Genomic DNA, 18,191 nt, shown 5'->3' with positions numbered 1-18,191 from the left:
TGGCTTAGAGAATACAACAGTGCCCTCTGCTGTGAGGCATGCACACCACACTCCAGAGAGGCAGTAAACCTTGAAAAAATCAGTCCAGCCCTCCTTCCACCTGCTTATTTTTAAATAGGGCTGTATCTCATTAAGCAGACAAAAGCCTACTCACCTTAAAAAACTCTAAGAAGGGAAAACCTGGGATATTGATGAAGAATGCCATTTAAAAGGTCTTCCTTGCCCTGGTTGGGTAATTCAGTTGGTTAGAGCTTCATCATGATTTGCCGAGGTTGTAGATTTGGTTCTTGATCAGGGCACATACAAGAATCAACCAATGAATGCATAAATAAGTGAAATAACAAATTGCTGTTTCTCTCTCTAAAAGTAATTTTTAAAAATAAAATAAGCCCTAACCGGTTTGGCTCAGTGGATAAAGCGTCGGCCTGCGGACTGAAGGGTCCCAGGTTCGATTCCGGTCAAGGGTATGTACCTTGGTTGCAGGCACATCCCCAGTAGGAGGTATGCAGGAGGCAGCTGATCGGTGTTTCTCTCTCATCAATGTTTCTAACTCTCTATCCCTCTCCCTTCCTCTCTGTAAAAAAATCAATAAAATATATTAAAAAAAAATAAAATAAAAGGTCTTCCTTAAGTTTAACTGATCTTGCTTGGTACTTTATTTTCTCTTATTCCATGAATATAGTGCAAATATCTACTTCCAACCACATAATATCTAAATTTGTATTTTTGAGCTGTGAAATGGAGTGGAGAAAAGAGTTTGGGAAATGGAAAAAGCCTAAATTCCACTGAGACTATAGACAAGGAACCTTTAGAGCCAAACTGAACCTATCACTTGCTGTAGAGAATGCCACTCACCTGGTTTTCTAAGCCTAGATACCAGAGGGCCGAGTCTAGGAAACACTTCAGTGTAATTCATACCATGAAATGGTCTTCAGGAAAGAAAAGCCGGGAATATTGCTAAAGAATGCACAAAAGGATTTTAATTCCATAGCAGTGGATCTCAAGCTTTGGTGAGCATCAGAATCACCTACAAGGGAGATTTTTAAAACTCAGGTTTCTGGGCCCTAACTCAGAGGTTCTGATTTACTAAGTCTGGAGTGGGGCCTGAAAATTTGTATTTTAAATGAGTTCAGATGATAGTGATGGTCCAAGGTCTAAACTTTTTTTGTTTTTTAATGTTGTTTTTTGTTAATCCTTACCTGAGGATATTTTTCCATTGATTTTTTTTTTATTTTTTATTTTAGAGAGGGAGAGGGAGAGATAGAAACATCAATGATGAGAATCACTGATTGGCTGCCTCCTGCACACCCCCACTGGGGATCGAGCCCGAAACCCAAGCATGTGCCCTTGGCCGGAATCGAACCCGGGACCCTTCAGTCCACAGGCCGACGCTCTATCAACTAGCTCAGTGGTCTGCAAACTCATTAGTCAACAGAGCCAAATATCAACAGTACAATGATTGAAATTTCTTTTGAGAGCCAAATTTTTTAAACTTAAACTTCTTCTAACCACTTCTTCAAAATAGACTCGCCCAGGCCGTGGTATTTTGTGGAAGAGCCACACTCAAGGGGCCAAAGAGCCGCATGTGGCTCGCGAGCTGCAGTTTGCCGACCACTGAACTAGCTGATCTTGAGAAAAGCACTGTGGTCTTAACTCTGAATTTGAGATGGTTATACCTTTATGTCTGAAAGAGTCTAATTTGGTTATCACTTCCTCATATAAATCTTCCAGGAGCAGATTAGGCTCACAATCACATCTCTCATTCTACAATGTTTATTTTTCCACTTAATAAAAAGAGAGAGGGGGAAACAAAGAAGGAAAATACAGAGAAAGAAGGTGGGCAATTCTCTTGCATAGCCGGAAGCTCAGGGAAAAAAGAGCTAGCTGGCTGGCTTATAGTTAGAAAGAGAATGCAAACACTCCCTGAAGCAACACACATCTCAATACAACCCAAGGCTACAGCTTATAGAGCTAGCTCCACCAGCCAGCAACTCTACTGAAACCTAACCAATTCCTAAGACTAGGATTGCATCAGTTTGGCAGCCTGTTGACCTCTTTCTGCCCAGGTTTTCTACATTATCTTTTGGTGACTCCTAAGGAGCCAGCAGCTGATCTATTATCGTAGGTTCACATCCTTCACCAGTAAGGCAATCTGCTCCTGCAGCTGCCTCTTCCCTTCCCATGCTTTGCTCTGGCTTCGACACCTCAGCAATTCTGCCTTATGGTCCTGGTGATGCATAGGGCAGTAGCTCTGTGGTTCGCATAGCACCTGAAAGAAAAGTCAGGGACAAAGTAAGGGTTCCTCTATTATCATGCCTACCCAGAATAATAGACAGGCTGATGGTAGTAGCTAAGAAGGATCAGCAATTTCTTCTTGGAGGGCCTTGCATGCCTTTCGAGTTGCACCCTAAAGTTGGCTTCCCCAAGTCTAGGCTCCCTCATTGGCCCACATGTCCCATCCTTTACCGTATAGTCTGGAAAGAAGTCTCTGTAGCCCCCTTTGAGGATATACAGCTCTGGGTAGTACAATGCAGGATATTGGTTCAGGGCCCTGTCCTCTTCTCTCAGAGAGCGGCACCTTAAAGAAAACGCAGAGATGGGTGAGGTGAAAAGAAGTAAGGTCAGGATTCCATGGGCCACTCAATGGGGAGGGGGAGAAAGAATAGACTATTGCTAACTCCATAAGGACTTCCAGACCTCATTTTCTTTGCAAAACAAGATCTAAGTAGCACCATTCTTTCTCTTTTCCTCCACTAGTGCCTAATTCCCAATCCTTTTTCTTTTACAGCTCCAAACTTTTGAATTGTAGAAACCCCCTTCTTACACCTCCCTATCATTCTTCAAACCACAGGAGAGAGCATTCATTCATTCAATCTGGGAAGGATCCCTTTTAAGTCCCAACTCAAGTTCAATTTCTATCACTTGGCCTACCCCGTGTAGACACTCACATTCGGGGGCCCCTCTCTGAGGAGAATTCACAGTGGAACACGATGATTATTCTTTTCTGGGTATCCAAAGGGACAATAGGCATCTTCAGAAAGAAGTTACACAGTTCCTCCTGACTGAACAAGTTTAAGGCTCCCTGTAGAAAAATTTTAATAAGTATTTCCTCAAGGGCCTGTGGACAGTAAAACCAACACTTAGAAATACTTGGGATACCATACTACCTTGGGAAATTTGGGCCAGGAAGGCTAGACTATAAGCACTTTCAAAGAGACCTAACTGTATCTTTGTATCTACCCCCAGGGCCTGGCATAGAGCTTGGTATGTAGTCATTACTCAATAAATGCTCATAGAACTAAACTGCCTGAAGTATAGTATCAATGTGAGAACTGTCTATGAGCAGTAAAATGTTTGTAAAGTGTCTCTCAGTCCTTGGATGAATGTTTTTATTTCCATGTAAGAGCCCTTGGCTCCTACAGAAAAGAGGGAGATTGGTCTAGGAGGGAAGGGGAAAGTAAATTGCTCAAAGTATACAGAATTAGAATAGCAGTGAAGACTTACAGCTTTGATGTGCTCCAAATGTATGTCTGCCCTGGTTCTAGAGTTCACAGAACCCTTTGCCCACAGACTCTTCTCAAAAAGAGTTATCTCCAACCCTTTCCCTGCTAATGTCCCCAATGTAACCTCACTTGGATGTGTCCTCCGAGGTACTCATATGGATAGCGGCAATCGATGATATAAAACTTTTCAATCAGACTCTGGAATTTCCCCAACAGTAAGGCAGCCACCTGCACAGAAACTATGATTGAATAGCCTGCTCACTGTCACTCTGAAGGAAAAAGAGACAGTTTCACAGTTTCTGATTTACACTCCCTTTAGTCACCCAGGATTCCACGATATGCCTAGCCTACAAAAGTTCCCCTATTTTGAAATGTGGCAATGGTTCAGCCCCACCCCACATAAAATGGAATAGAAAGTGGCCTTTTTAGAGAACCAAAATAGCTGGTATTGCCAGGATACTGGGGGAAACCATATTGAAGCTACTATTCTTGAGGCAGTAGCTTCAACATAAAGGAAGAAAGCAAGCCTTTTAGAAAAGAATATAGAAGAAAAAGTTTGACACCCAGAGGACACTTAAGTTGTAGAAGTATAAATTAGTTCATCATTTCCATCACCTGGTCTACCCCGTGTGGACACTCACACTGTCAATACATATAAAAATAAACGTAGCCCTAGCTGGTTTGGCTCAATGGATAGAGCATCGGCCTGCCGACTGAAGGGTCCCAGGTTCGATTCTAGCCAAGGGCACATGTCCAGCTTGAGGGCTCGATCCCCAGTAAGGGGGTGTGCAAGAGGCAGCCAATCAATGATTCTCTCTCATCATTGATGTTTCTATCTCTCTCCTTTCCTCTTTGAATTCAATAAAAAAAATTTTAAAAAATAAATGTAATTACACTTTGACTCAGCAATTTCTTTTATAACAGAAAAGTACCTTAATATATGGCACAATAATATTCATCTCTGTATTGTTTTAAGTTATCAAAATATTACAAATAAATATTCAATAATAGGGGGTTGATGCCCTGGCCAGTTTGGTTCAGTGGATAGTATCAGCCTACAGACTGAAGGGTCTGGGTTCAATTCTGGTCAAGGCCCCATTCAGGGTGAATTGCGGGAGGCAACCAATCAATGTGTATCTCTCACATTGATGTTTCTCTCTGTCTCTTCCTCTCCCTTCTACTCTCTCTAAAAAAAACAATTAAAAAAAATAATAGGGGTTTGGTTAAATTAATTATACATGTCAGTGTATCAGAATATTATATAACCATTAAAAGATAATATAGATCAATCAATTTTTTTTCAAATATATTTTATTGATATTTTACAGAGAGGAAGGGAGAGGGATAGAGAGCTAGAAACATCGATGCAAGAGAAACATCGATCAGCTGCCTCCTGCACACCCCCCACTGGGGATGTGCCCGCAACCAAGGTACATGCCCTTGACCGGAATCGAACCCGGGACCCTTCAGTCCACAGGCCGACGCTCCATCCACTGAGCCAAACCGGTTTCGGCTAGATCAATCAATTTTTAAAAAATATGTTTTTATTGAATTCAGAGAGGAAAGGAGAGGGAGAGAGAGAGAGAGAAACATCAATGATGAGAGAATCATTGATTGGCTGCCTACTGAACGCCCCCTACTGAGAGATCAAGCCTGCAACTCAGGAATGTGCCCTTGACTGGGATTGAACCCGGGACCCTTCACTCCGCAGGCCAACACTCTATCCACTGAGCCAAACCAGCTAGGGCAATCTTTTTATTGATATAGAAAGAGGTTTACAATGTCTTACTAAGCTAATTGTAACAGTACATGTTTATCATGATCCTATTATTATAAACAATATGCCAGAATAAAATATGAAAGGCCACAGGAAAATATTACTAGTGGTTGTCTCTGGTGGGAAGATTATGGGTAGAGTGACCAAATAATAATTGCACAAACTGGGACGCTATTTATTTATTTATTTATTTATTTATTTATTTATTTAAAATATATTTTTATTGGCCCTAACCGGTTTTGCTCAGTGGATAGAGCATTGGCCTGCGGACTGAAAGGTCCCAGGTTCGATTCTGGTCAAGGGCATGTACCTTGGTTGCGGGCACATCCCCAGGAGGAGGTGTGCAGGAGAAAGCTGGTTGATGTTTCTCTCTCATCGATGTTTTCAACTCTCTATCCCTCTCCCTTCCTCTCTGTAAAAAATCAATAAAATATATATATTTAAAGTATATATATATATATTTTATTGATTTTAGAGAGGTAGGGAGAGGGAGAGATAGAAACATCAATGATGAGAGAGAACCATTGATTGGCTGCCTCCTGCACATCCCCCACTAGGGATCAAGCCCGCAACCTGGGCATGTGCCCTGACCAGGAATTGAACCCTGACTTCCTGGTTCAGAGGTTGATGCTCAACCACTGAGCCACACTGGCCAGGCACTGGGACACTTTTTAGAGTGAAAGAACAGTTAATAATTACCTTGCACTAGTAGGCATAAATGAAATTGTAACATGTAAACCAGGATGTAAGATCACTCAAATGAAGTGGGGGTTTTTGCCTTTTCTTTTTTCTTTTCTTTAATTTTCCTTTCTTTCCTTCTTTCATTTTTTCCTTTCATAAAAATTACATATCACTCGTTTAATTAAAAATGAAGGTGACAGAAGAATGATAAAAGTAAGTCCTTTAATACAGCTTCAGTTGAATAAAGAATCTGTTAGTGAACACAGTGAAAGAAATACAATCGGAAGTGGGGATTTTAGGGACAGAAGAGACCAGATGGTAGCTTATGTAACCAGTTACCATCTCCAGAAATCTGCTTACTGTTTCTGGGCTGATGTACTTCAGATCTTGGTGTCGCCCTGACACGGTTGGCAGTGCACATACCTAGAAATACCAAAGAGATAAAATAACAGCAATTTTTCTATAACCAAATTTGAGAAAAAACATCCATATATTGTCCTTCTTTCTTTTTTAAAAAATATATTTTTTATTGATTTCAAAGAGGAAGAGACAGAAACATCAATGATGAGAATCATTGGTCAGTTGCCTCCTGCACACCCCACACCAGGGATCGAGCCCACAACCCGGACACATCCCTTGACTGGAATCAAACCCAGGACCCTTCAGGCTGCAGGCCAATGCTCTATCCACTGAGCCAAACCAGCTAGGGCTATTGTCCTTCTTTCCAAATGAACTTTAAATCCCAGATGCCTTAAAAAAACAAAAAATACTCCACCAATGGTCTCTAAATGTGCATTCAATTTCTAAAAACTGCAGCAGAAGTTCTATTTCTATCGAAGAAACTAATTAAGAATGTGTATAAAGTTTTAGATGTAGCTACAACTATGTCCATCCTGGTATACTTCACAAAGAAAAATTATAAAATATTTTAGAAGAAGTGATTTATCAAGAAATTATGGGTAGCCAAAAAAAGAATAAAATACTGTACTGTTAAAAATGATGAAGTGGAACTTTTTCTGAAATTGACTTCAGAGAGAAAGGGAGAGGGAGAGAGAGATAGAAACATCAATGATGAGAATCATTGATCTGCTGCCTCCTGCACACCCTTACTGGGGATCATGTGCCCTTGACCGGAATTAAACCTGGGACCCTTCACTCCGCAGGTCGATGCTCTATCCACTGAACCAAACCATCTAGGGCTAAAGCAGAACTCTTTACTGACATGAAAAAATGTTCCTGATTTAATAAATGAGGAAAAAGAACCCCAACAAGATCACAAAACAATATAAACATTTTTTGTGGATAACCAAAAAATGTACTTGTGTGTGTACATGTGTGCTTGTGAAAACACACAGAAAAAAGTCTGGAGCACCTGGCCGCAGTGGCTCAGTGGTTGAGCATTGACCTATGAACTAGAAGGTAGTGGTTCCGTCAAGGCACATGCCTGGGTTGCAGGCTTGATCCCCAGCGGGGGGCTTGCAGGAGGCAGCCAATCAATGATTCTCTCTCATCATTGATGTTTCTATCTCTCTTTCCCTCTCCCTTTCTCCCTGAAATAAATTTTTTTTTTTTTTTAAGTCTGGAGTGATATACACCAAGATGTTAAAAGCACTTACACTCTGGTTGGTAAGATTTGGAGTAGACTGCTGTTTCATTGTTGATTTTCTGTCTGGAAGATCTATCCATTGATGTCAATGGGGTGTTAAAATCCCCTATTATGACTGTATTACTGTCAATCTCTCCTTTTATGTCTATCAAGATTTGCTTTGTATATTTCGGTGTTCCTATGTTGGGTGCATAAATGTTTACAAGGGTTATATCCTCTTGTTGGATTGCTCCCTTTATAATTAGGTAGTGTCCTTTGTCTCTTACTATAACTTTGTTTTAAAGTCTATTTTGTTTGATATAAATAAGTATTGCTTATCCCAGTTTTTTTTTTCATTTCCATTTGCATGAATATCTTGTTCCATCCCTTTATTTTTATTTTTTAAAAATATATTTTTATTGATTTCAGAGAGAAAGTGAGAAGGAGAGATAGAAACATCAATAGTGAGAGAGAATCACTGATAGGCTGCCTCCTGTATGTCCCATATTGGGAATGGAGCCCACAGCTCTGGCATGTGTCCTGACCAGGAATTGAATTGTGACTTCCTGGTTACATAGGTCGACGCTCAACCACTGAGCCATGCCGGCCAGGCCATCTCTTTATTTTTAGAGTATTACGCTAAGTGAAATAAGCCAGTCCAGAGAAAGACAAATACCTTATGATTTAACTTATGTGTGCAAACTAATGAACAAATAAACTAACAAACAAAATAGAAACAAACTCATAGATACAGACAACAGACTGACAGCTGTCAAAAGGCGGGGGAACTGGGTGAAAAGGTGAAGGGAGTAATCAAAACAACAACAACCTCATAGACATAGACATAGACAACAGACAACAGTATGGTGATTACCAGAGGGAAAGGTGGGTAGGGGGAGGTATAAGAGGCTAAAGGGAGGATAAATGGTGATGGACGGGGACTGGACTTGGGGTGACGACCACACAATATAATAAATGATGTAGGTTTTAGGTGTACAATTCCATAATACATTTATTATGGAATTGTACACCTAAAACCTACATAATTTTACTAACCAATGTCACCCCAATAAATTCAATAAAAAAGAAAAATTTATAAAAAAACAAGACTAATTTAGTAACTAAAAAGGAGGAAAAAAACTAATTTCAACCAATGTCGTTAGCATACTATGATTTTCATATTATTTCAGATGTGAGTTCATTCTTTGTATCAAGAGAATTAACTAGTGCCCTCCTAGATGGGTAGCTGAGTTGATTAGAGCATCATTCCCATATGCCAAGGTTTGGGGTTCAATCCTCAGTCAGGGCACATACAAGAAGCAGCCAATGAATGAACATATAAGGGGAGCAACAAATCAATGTTTCTCTCTCCCCACCACCTTCCTCTTTTTCTCTAAAAATCAATCAATTTTTTTTTTATTTTTTTTTTTTTTAAAGAGAGAAAATTCACTGGTGATCTATCTGCTCAGAGCCTAACAAACATCCTGTACCATGGTTTTTCTTAGCGGGGGCGGGGGGGGGGGGGCAGAAATAAAAACAAAAAATCACAAAACTAGAATAAAACAAAAATAGGAACAACCTTTTACAAACAACTAATTTGCTATGTAGAAACAAATATGAGAAAAAAAATGCCTCTAAGATTTTAAGAAATGCTTTGACATTTTTCTGTTTGGGAATTCTGAAGATCAATTAGCCTGGCCTGCGTGGTTCAGTGGTTGAGCATTGACCTGTGAACTAGAAGTTTATGGTTCCATTTCTGGTCAGAGCACATGCCTGGGTTTTGGGTTCAATCCCCCTTATGGGGCATGCAGGAGGCAGCTGATCAATGATTCTCATCACTGATGTTTCTTTCTTTCTTTCTTTCTTTCTTTCTTTCTTTCTTTCTTTCTTTCTTTCTTTCTTTCTTTCTTTCTCTCTCTCTCTCCCTCTCTCTCTCTCTCTCTCTCTCTCTCTCTCTCTCTCTCTCCCCCTTCCTCTCTGAAACCAATTTTAAAAAATGTTTTTTAAAAACGAGTAGCCTACAGGACAAAAATGGAAATGTTTTATTAAGCTAAAGAAATGGTAATAAAAGGGATAGCCTTCAAATGTCCAGGATAGCATGCACATTTTCTTTTTTTTTTTTTTTTTTAATTATACCTAGTGTCCTCTGCAAGCAGAGAAGGCAAGATTCAGACCCCAAATGACTCAAATATAGAAAGAGTGCACCCACACTCACCTTGGAGAAATCACCAGTCAGGTACCCCTGGTTAGAAGCTGCCTCCAGCATCTGAGTGGCATTAATGTCACAGAGAGAGACTGTCTTCTTTAGACCTAAGCCCTGAAAACGACAAGATTCCCACACCCTTAATTATCGTGTTAAAAGTTTAAAAATCAGGGGATGGAAGAAGTGGAGAATCATTAAAAAATTGCATACCCTCTGTTCTAATAAGTCCACCTGCTTTCCTAAGGAAATAAAGATATGCACAAAAAACTTGACTATAAGGATGGATAGAAAAAATTACTAATATATTAAATGTTCAATAACAGGGTCTTGGTTAAATAAATCATGTACCAGATATTATAGATTACTATTATGCAATAAAATATTGTAGGTTAATTTCATTAACATAAAAATAAGTTCATGATATCATTAAATAGGTTCAAAAAATACTTTGTAATACTACTTCAATAAAAGAAAAATTATTGCATAGGAAAGTACCTAGAAGAACATCAAGTGTTGACAGTGATTATCTCTGGCCTGTGGGACTATGGACATTGGCAACAGCTTCTTTTTGTTTATTTGCACTTTCTTTACTATCATCCTATCTAATAGAGGGAATATGCTAATTGACCATCACTCCGTCACAAAAGATGGCTGCACTCACAGCTGAGGCCAAGTTCCCTTAAGGAGCCTTAATGAGCAATCAGCAGGGACCTGAGGCTACGCCCTCCCCCGCCCCCGTGAGGCTTGACAGGGGACCTCAGGCCTCGCCACACACCGAGCAGGGCTTGACAGGGGACCTCAGACCGCACCCCCTGCCCTGGTGTCAGGTTGGGGGACCTCAGGCCACGCCTCCTGCCTTGGCACCAGGCCGGGGGACCTCAGGCCGCACCCCCGCCCCAGCACCAGGCCAGGGGACCTGAGGCTGCGCCTCACTGCCTGGCGGGGCTTGACAGGGGACCTTAGGCAGTGCTCCCCACCCAGTGGAGCTTGACAGGGGACCTCAAGGTGCACCCCTAGTGCTGGGTCAGGGGACCTCAGGCCACGCCCCCTGCCCAGCGGGGCTTGATGGGGGACCTGAGGCTGCGCCCCCCTCCCAGTGGGGCTTGATGGGGACCTGAGGCTGTGCCCCCCTCCCAGTGCCGGGCCAGGGGACCTGAGGCTGCGCCCCCCCACCCAGCAGGGCTTGACAGGGGATCTCAGGCCGTGTCCCCCACCTGGTGGGGCTTGATGGGGGACCTCAGGCCACGCCCCCCATCCTGGCGCCAGGCCAGGGGACCTGAGGCTACGCCCCCTGGCCGGCAGGGCTTGACAAGGGTGGGACTGGCTGGGTCTGGATCTAGCCCAATGGGGGGAGGGGGGGGGCGGGGCGGCTGGGTCTGGGTCTCACGCAATTTTGAGGTGTAGGTGGGTGGGCGGGGACTTGACTCTGGGTACTCCTTTTAATGTGCACGAATTTCGTGCACCAGGCCACTAGTATACTTATGTTATAAAATAGCCAAATATATTTAGTTGTTGTTTTTTTTTTTAAAAAGAAGGGATTTTGTAAACTGAGAAGGCATCACCATTTCCTCATGGCCTATGCACTCATAGGCCTGCTACTGTCTGCACCAACACGGTGCTCTTGTCAACGTCATCAACAATCTTCATGTTTCCACATCTAATAGTCACTTCTTTAGCCATATGTCTTTCTGAACCTCACAGAGGCTTCCACTCAGTTGCCAATCCCTTCTTGGCTTCAATGACAAAACCTCCTAGTTTTTTAATTTAGTTATAATTTGGGAGCCCTTATACTAAAAGAACTGTGATGCTTCTACTTCTCTGTTACGCCTTCTCAGTCTTCTTTGCTGGGCCTCCTAGCCTATTAAATCTCTAACAGATGTTGGATTCATCAGGGCTAGATACTTGTCCTTTTTTTCTCTTTACGCTTGCCATAGGTGATTTTTTTTAACCCATACTTTTAAATTTCTCCTCTATGCTGATGACTCTCAAATTTCTATCACCAGTCAAGACCTCTGCTCTAACTTCCAGATCTCCATATCCACATAACTGCTTAACAATTTTAGAAGGCCTACTAGGTGACATAAGAGTGAGTAAGAGAGTAGAAGAGACAGACAAATAAATATTCTCTATGTTTGTAAGTAGTGATAAATGCTTTAAGTAAAAAATAAAGAAGAATAAATATATAGTAAAAATATTAGGGTTGGAAAGTTTGTAAGAAAAGACCTTTCTGACAAGGTGACATATGTGGAAAAATGAGACTGAAATAAAGGAGAAAATTATTTGTTGCCTATGGGATCAATGTTCCAGGCTGAAGGAACTACAAATGGAAAGGCCCAGGTGAGAATGGCAAGACCAAGGATGGTCACATTTAGTATGGCATTATTAGCGCAAAAACTAATTGAAGCAATACTATAAATCAACTAGACCTAATAGACATCGATAAAACACTGTACCCAACAACAAAAGAATATACATTCTTCTCAAATATGCATGGAACATTCTCCAGGATAGACCATATGCCAGGTCATAAAATAAGCTTCAATACGTTTTAAAAAATTGAAATCATAAAAATATGTTCTCTGACTACAGTCGAATAATTAGCAATTAAAAGCAGAAAAAAATCTGTAAAATTCAACAAATATGTGGAAATTAAACAACAAACTACTAAACAATCAGTGGATCAACAAAGAACACAATGGAAATTAAAAAATACTTTGAGATAAATGAAAACGAAGACACAGCCTACCAAAATTTACAGTATGCAGCTAAAGCAGTGCTTAGATGAAAATATATAGCTGTCAATGCCTATAATAAAGAAGACCTCGCCCTAGCTGGTTTGGCTCAGTGGCTAGAGCACTGGCCTGCAGACTAAAGGGTCCTGGGTTCGATTCCGGTCAAGGGCACATGCCCAGGTTGCGGTCTCCATCCCCCATAGGGGGCATGCAGGAGGCAGCCAATCAATGGTTCTCTCTCATCATTAGTATTTCTATCTCTTTCCCCTCTCCCTTTCTCTCTGAAAACAAAAATATATTTAAAAAAAGGAAGACCTCAAGTCAATAAGCTAACCTTCCACCAAAGAAGAAACTAAATCTAAAGCAAGTAGAAGGAAGAAATAAAAAAGATTAGAGCAAAACGTAATAAAGTAGAGAATAGAAAAACAACAGAACCAAAAGTCAGCTGGTCTAGACTGACAAAGAAAAAAAGAGAGAAAACTCAAATTACTAAAATCAGGAATGAAAAGAGGGCATTATAGAAATAATAAGACCATAAGAGAATACTATGATATACCAATAAATGAGAAAACTTAGATTAAATGGTCAAATTCCTAAAAAGACAAAAACTATTGAAACTGACTCAAGAAAAAAACAGAAAATCTGACTATACGTACAAAAAGTGAAGACATTGAATTAGTAATTTTAAAACTTCCCACAAAGAAGAACCCGGGTCCCGATGGCTTCACTGGTGAATTGTGCCTAATATATATATATTTTTTTAAATAAAGAAAAACCAATTCTATACAAACTCTTCCAGAAAATTTAAAAAGAGAATTCTTTCCAAATGATGACATCATTACACTAATACCAATACCAAAGACATTCCAAGGAAAACAAAACACTAAATAAAGATCAGCCCTGGTCAGTGTGGCTCAGTGCGTTGAGCATCAACCCCATGAATCATGCTGTTTCCCGGTTCCATGCCTGGTCAGGGCATATGCCCAGGGTTGCAGGCTCCATCCTCAGTGCGGCGCGTGCAGGAAGCAGCTGATCAATGTTTCTCTCTCATCAATGATGTTTCTCTCTCTCTCTCTCTCCCTCTTCCTCTAAATATCAATAAAAACATGTTTTTTTTTTAAAAAAAAAAACAACCCTAAAGATCAGTAATCTCTGCCCTGGCAGGGTAGCTCAGTTGATTAGAGCATGGTCCCTGTATGCCAGGGTTCAATCCCTGATAAGGACACATGTAGGAATCAACGTATGAATGAATACATAAATGAGTGGAATGACAAATCACTTTATGTCTGTCTCTCTCTCCCTCTTCCATTCTCTCTAAAAATCAATAAATAAATTTTATAAAACATGAACACAAAAATTATCAACAAAATTTTAGCAAATCAAATGTAAAAAATTATGTAAAAAGAGTATACCATGACAAAATAAGGTTATCACAGAAATACAAAGTTGTTTTACCATTCAAAAATCCATATATTGCGCCGAAACCGGTTTGGCTCAGTGGATAGAGCGTCGGCCTGCGGACTGAAGGGTCCCGGGTTCGATTCCGGTCAAGGGCATGTACCTTGGTTGCGGGCACATCCCCAGTAGGGGGTGTGCAGGAGGCAGCTGGTCGATGTTTCTCTCTCATCGATGTTTCTGACTCTCTATCCCTCTCCCTTCCTCTCTGTAAAATATCAATAAAATATATTTAAAAAAAAAAAATCCATATATTGCCCTGACCGGTTTGGCTCAGTGGCTAGAGCGTCGGCCTATGGACTCAGGGGTCCCAGGTTCAATTCTGGTCAAGGGCATGTACCTTGGTTGCAGGCACATCCCCAGTAGAGGGTGTGCAGGGGGCAGCTGATCGATGTTTCTCTCCCATCGGTGTTTCTGACTCTCTATCCCTCTCCCTTCCTCTCTGTAAAAATCAATAAAATACATTTAAAATATATATATATTCACCATATTAACAAGTTAAAAAAGAAAAGCCATATGATTATCATTTACTTACTTATTTATATCCTCACCCAAAGGTATTTTTTCCATTGATTTTTAGAGAGAGGGGAAAGGAGAGGGAGAGTCAGAGAGAAACACTGATGTAAGAAAGACACATTGATTGGTTGCCTCCTGCACGCCCCCGACGAGGGCCGGGAGCCTGCAACCAAGGTATGTGGCCTTGACCGGAATGGAACCCGGGACCCTTCAGTCAGATAGGCCAACGCTCTACCCACTAAGCTAAACCGGCTAAGGCCCAGCTATAATAAAAGCACAATATGCTAATTAGACTGGACGACTTTCCGGAGGGGCTGCGAGGGAAGCCCAGGCCCTGGCTGCCTGCTGTCAGCCGGAGAAAAGCCCAGGTCCCAGGTGCCAGAGGGAAGCCGGTGCCGGCAGCCAGGGGAAGGAAGGCCTACTCTTTCATGAATTTTGTGCATCAGGCCTCTAGTATGACTATCTTAAGAGATGCAAAGTATTTAACAAAATCTAGTATCTGTTCCTCCTAAAATCTCTCAGCAAACTAGGAACAGAAGGGAACTTACCTCAACCCCATAAGTGGTTATATCAAGAAACCTATAGCTACTGTGGCCAGGTAGCTCAGTTGGTGAGAGCTTCATCCCGACATGACAAGGTTGCAGGTTTGATCCCCAGTCAGGGCACATACAAGAATCAACCAATAGCCGAAACCGGTTTGGCTCAGTGGATAGAGCGTCGGCCTGCGGACTGAAGGGTCCTGGGTTCGATTCCGGTCAAGGGCATGTACCTTGGTTGCAGGCACATATCCAGGGGGAGGTGTGCAGGAGGCAGCTGATCGATGTTTCTCTCTCATCGATGTTTCTAGCTCTCTATCCCTCTCTCTTCCTCTCTGTAAAATATCAATAAAATATATTAAAAAAAAAAAAGAATCAACCAATAGAGAGAAACCAAGATGGCGACATAGGTAAGCACCTAAACTGCTGCCTCACACAACAATCTCAAAACTACAACTAAAAGACAGAACGGACATCATTCAGAACCACAGGAAGGCTGGCTGAGTGAAAATTCTACAACTAGAAGGAAAGAGGAAAGCTCACGGAGAATCAGAGGAGCAGCAAAGGGCTGAGGTACGGAGACGCATGCAGAGAGGAAGGGCGACTGAGTGCCTGGCTGACTTTCTCTGGCGGGAGGGGGAAGGATGCCCCCAGCTGCACTGAAACCCAGTTCCGGGCGAAACCCTGTGGACCCAGGCTCATACAGGGGGAGTCTGGACTGTCAGGTAGAGAGAAAGGCACACAGAGACTCGGAGACCCAGGGGAGCCGCGGCGGGTCTGGAGGCGCGCACGCGAGTGCTCACAGAGAAAACTGAATGTGGAGGCTGCCACAGGCATTCCCTAGTGGAAGGGAGTCGGAAGCTCCTGACTGCACTGAACCCTAGTTCCGAATGCACTGAAACCCAGTTCCGGGCGAGCCCCTGGGGACCCACGCTCTTACAGGGGGAATCTGGACTTTCAGGCGGAAACTCAGGGGAGTCGCAGAAGGCAGAGATCTGGAGGCAGGGCTGACGGGAAGGCAAGACTGTCTGCTCCGCCCTGAGACTCCGCCCCATCCAAGCTGAGCACAGAGGCTTTTGCAATTTTGCAAGTCTAATCCTATAAGGCTGTCTCCAGCACCAAACTTCTCCCAGCATAGATACAACTGATCCTCACAGCCAACTGGCCTGGAGGTCTATTCCTCCCAGTGATACCAACAACAATCAAGACTTAATTACAACAAGGCTGTACACACAGTCCACAAAGGGGTGCACCAAGAGTTTCCACCTCAGGTTAAATGGGGAGGCTGAGCCACTGGGCCATACAGGAAACCTAGCACACAAAGCTATCCTACCAACTCAGGGAAACAACGAAAATGCGGAGGCAAAGTAGAGAGAAACCAAGATGGCGGCATAAGTAAACACCTAAACTGCTGCCTCGCACAACAATTTCAAAACTACAACTAAAAGACAGAACGGACACCATCCAGAACCACAGGAAAGCTGGCTGAGTGAAAATTCTACAACTAGAAGGAAAGAGGAAAGCTCACAGAGAATTGGAGGTACGGCAAAGGGGCTTTGTGCGCGCAGAGAGGAAGGGCGGCTGAGAGCCTGGCTGACTTTCTCTGGCGGAAGGGGGAAGGAAGCCTCCGACCGCACTGAACCCCAGTTCTGACTGCACTGAACCCCAGTTCTGGGCGAACCCCTGGGGACCCACGCTCTTACGGGGGGAGTCTGGACTCTCGGGCGGAGACTCGAGCTGGGAAAGGCAGAAGTCTGAAGGCACACGCGGGCCAGTGCGCACAAAGGCTGCGGAGGTTGCCACAGGCTTTCCCTAGTGGAAGGGAATCAGAGGATCCTGACTGCACTGAGCTCCAGTTCTGACTGCAGTGAACCCCAGTTCCAGGCGAGCCCCTGGGGACCCACGCTCTTGTGGGGGGAGTCTGGACTCTCAGGCGGAGACTCGAGCTGGGGAAGGCGGAGGACTGAAAGCGCACATGCGCGCAAGGGCAAGGCTGACAGGAAGCCAAGACTGAGACTCCACCCCATCCAAGCTGAGCACAGAGGCTATTGCAACTTGGCAAGTCTAATCCTATAAGGCTGTCTCCAGCACCGAACTTCTCCCAGCATAGACACAGCTGATCCTTACAGCCAACTTGCCCGGAGGTCAATTCTTCCCAGTGATACCAACAACAATAAAGACTTAATTACAACAAGGCTGTACACACAGTCCACAAAGGGGTGCACCAAGAGTGTCCACCTCAGGTTAACTGGGGAAGCAGACCCACTGGGCCATATTGGAAACCTAGCACAAATATCTACCTTACCAACTCAGGGAATCAGTGAAAATGTGGGGTCAAAGAATCAGATCACAAACGAAAGAAATGGAGGAAAACAAACGACTGGATATAGAATTCAAAACCACGGTTATAAGACTTTTTAAGAATATCCTAGAAAAGGCCGATAAATATAACGAGACCCTCGAAGATATGAAAAAGGACCAACTAGAAATTAAACATACACTGACTGAAATAAAAAATATTATACAGAGACCCAGAAACAGAATAGAGGAACCCAAGAATCAAGTCAAAGAATTGAAATACAAAGAAGCAAAAAACACTCAACCGAAAAAGCAAAAAGCAAAAAAAAAAATCCAAAAAGTTGAAGATAATGTAAGAAGACTCTGGGACAACTTCAAGCGTACCAACATCAGAATTATGGGGGTGCCAGAAGAAGAGAGAGAGCAAGATACTGAAAACCTATTTGAAGAAATAATGACAGAAAACTTCCCCCACCTGGTGAAAGAAATAGACTTACAAGTCCAGGAAGCGCACAGAACCCCAAACAAAAGGAATCCAAAGAGGACCACACCAAGACACATCATAATTAAAATGCCAAGAGCAAAAGACAAAGAGAGAATATTAAAAGCAGCAAGAGAAAAACAGTTAATTACCTACAAGGGAGCACCCATACGACTGTCAGCTGACTTCTCAACAGAAACTATGCAGGCCAGACGGGAGTGGCAAGAAATTTTCAATGTGATGAATAGCAAGAACCTACAACCAAGATTACTCTACCCAGCAAAGCTATCATTCAGAATTGAAGGGCAGATAAAGAGCTTCACAGATAAGAAAAAGCTGAAGGAGTTCATCACCACCAAACCAGTATTATATGAAATGCTGAAAGGTATTCTTAAAGAAGAGGAAGAAGAAAAAAGTAAAGAGA

General features: G+C 42.5%; 1 protein-coding gene across 1 annotated transcript in view; it reads right to left on the bottom strand.

Moving 5' to 3' along the window:
* Positions 1 to 1,764: 1,764 nt before the first annotated feature.
* CDC25C (cell division cycle 25C) overlaps positions 1,765 to 18,191 on the bottom strand; it is a gene marked incomplete at its 5' end in the record, with an annotated part of 36,171 nt that continues 19,744 nt past the window's right edge. Inside the window, 6 exons of the mRNA XM_080672407.1 lie at positions 1,765 to 2,269; positions 2,467 to 2,578; positions 2,949 to 3,082; positions 3,633 to 3,731; positions 6,322 to 6,384; positions 9,762 to 9,863. Coding sequence (XP_080528533.1) covers positions 2,117 to 2,269; positions 2,467 to 2,578; positions 2,949 to 3,082; positions 3,633 to 3,731; positions 6,322 to 6,384; positions 9,762 to 9,863 — 663 coding nt within the window. The 3' untranslated portion in view covers positions 1,765 to 2,116. The remainder of the gene's footprint in view (positions 2,270 to 2,466; positions 2,579 to 2,948; positions 3,083 to 3,632; positions 3,732 to 6,321; positions 6,385 to 9,761; positions 9,864 to 18,191) is intronic.

Source organism: Plecotus auritus, assembly GCF_963455305.1.
Source record: "Plecotus auritus genome assembly, chromosome: 6".
In the NCBI taxonomy this organism is placed as follows: domain Eukaryota; kingdom Metazoa; phylum Chordata; class Mammalia; order Chiroptera; family Vespertilionidae; genus Plecotus; species Plecotus auritus.
Note: the sequence above shows the minus strand (reverse complement) of the source record. Positions and strands in the feature narration are given on the sequence as shown.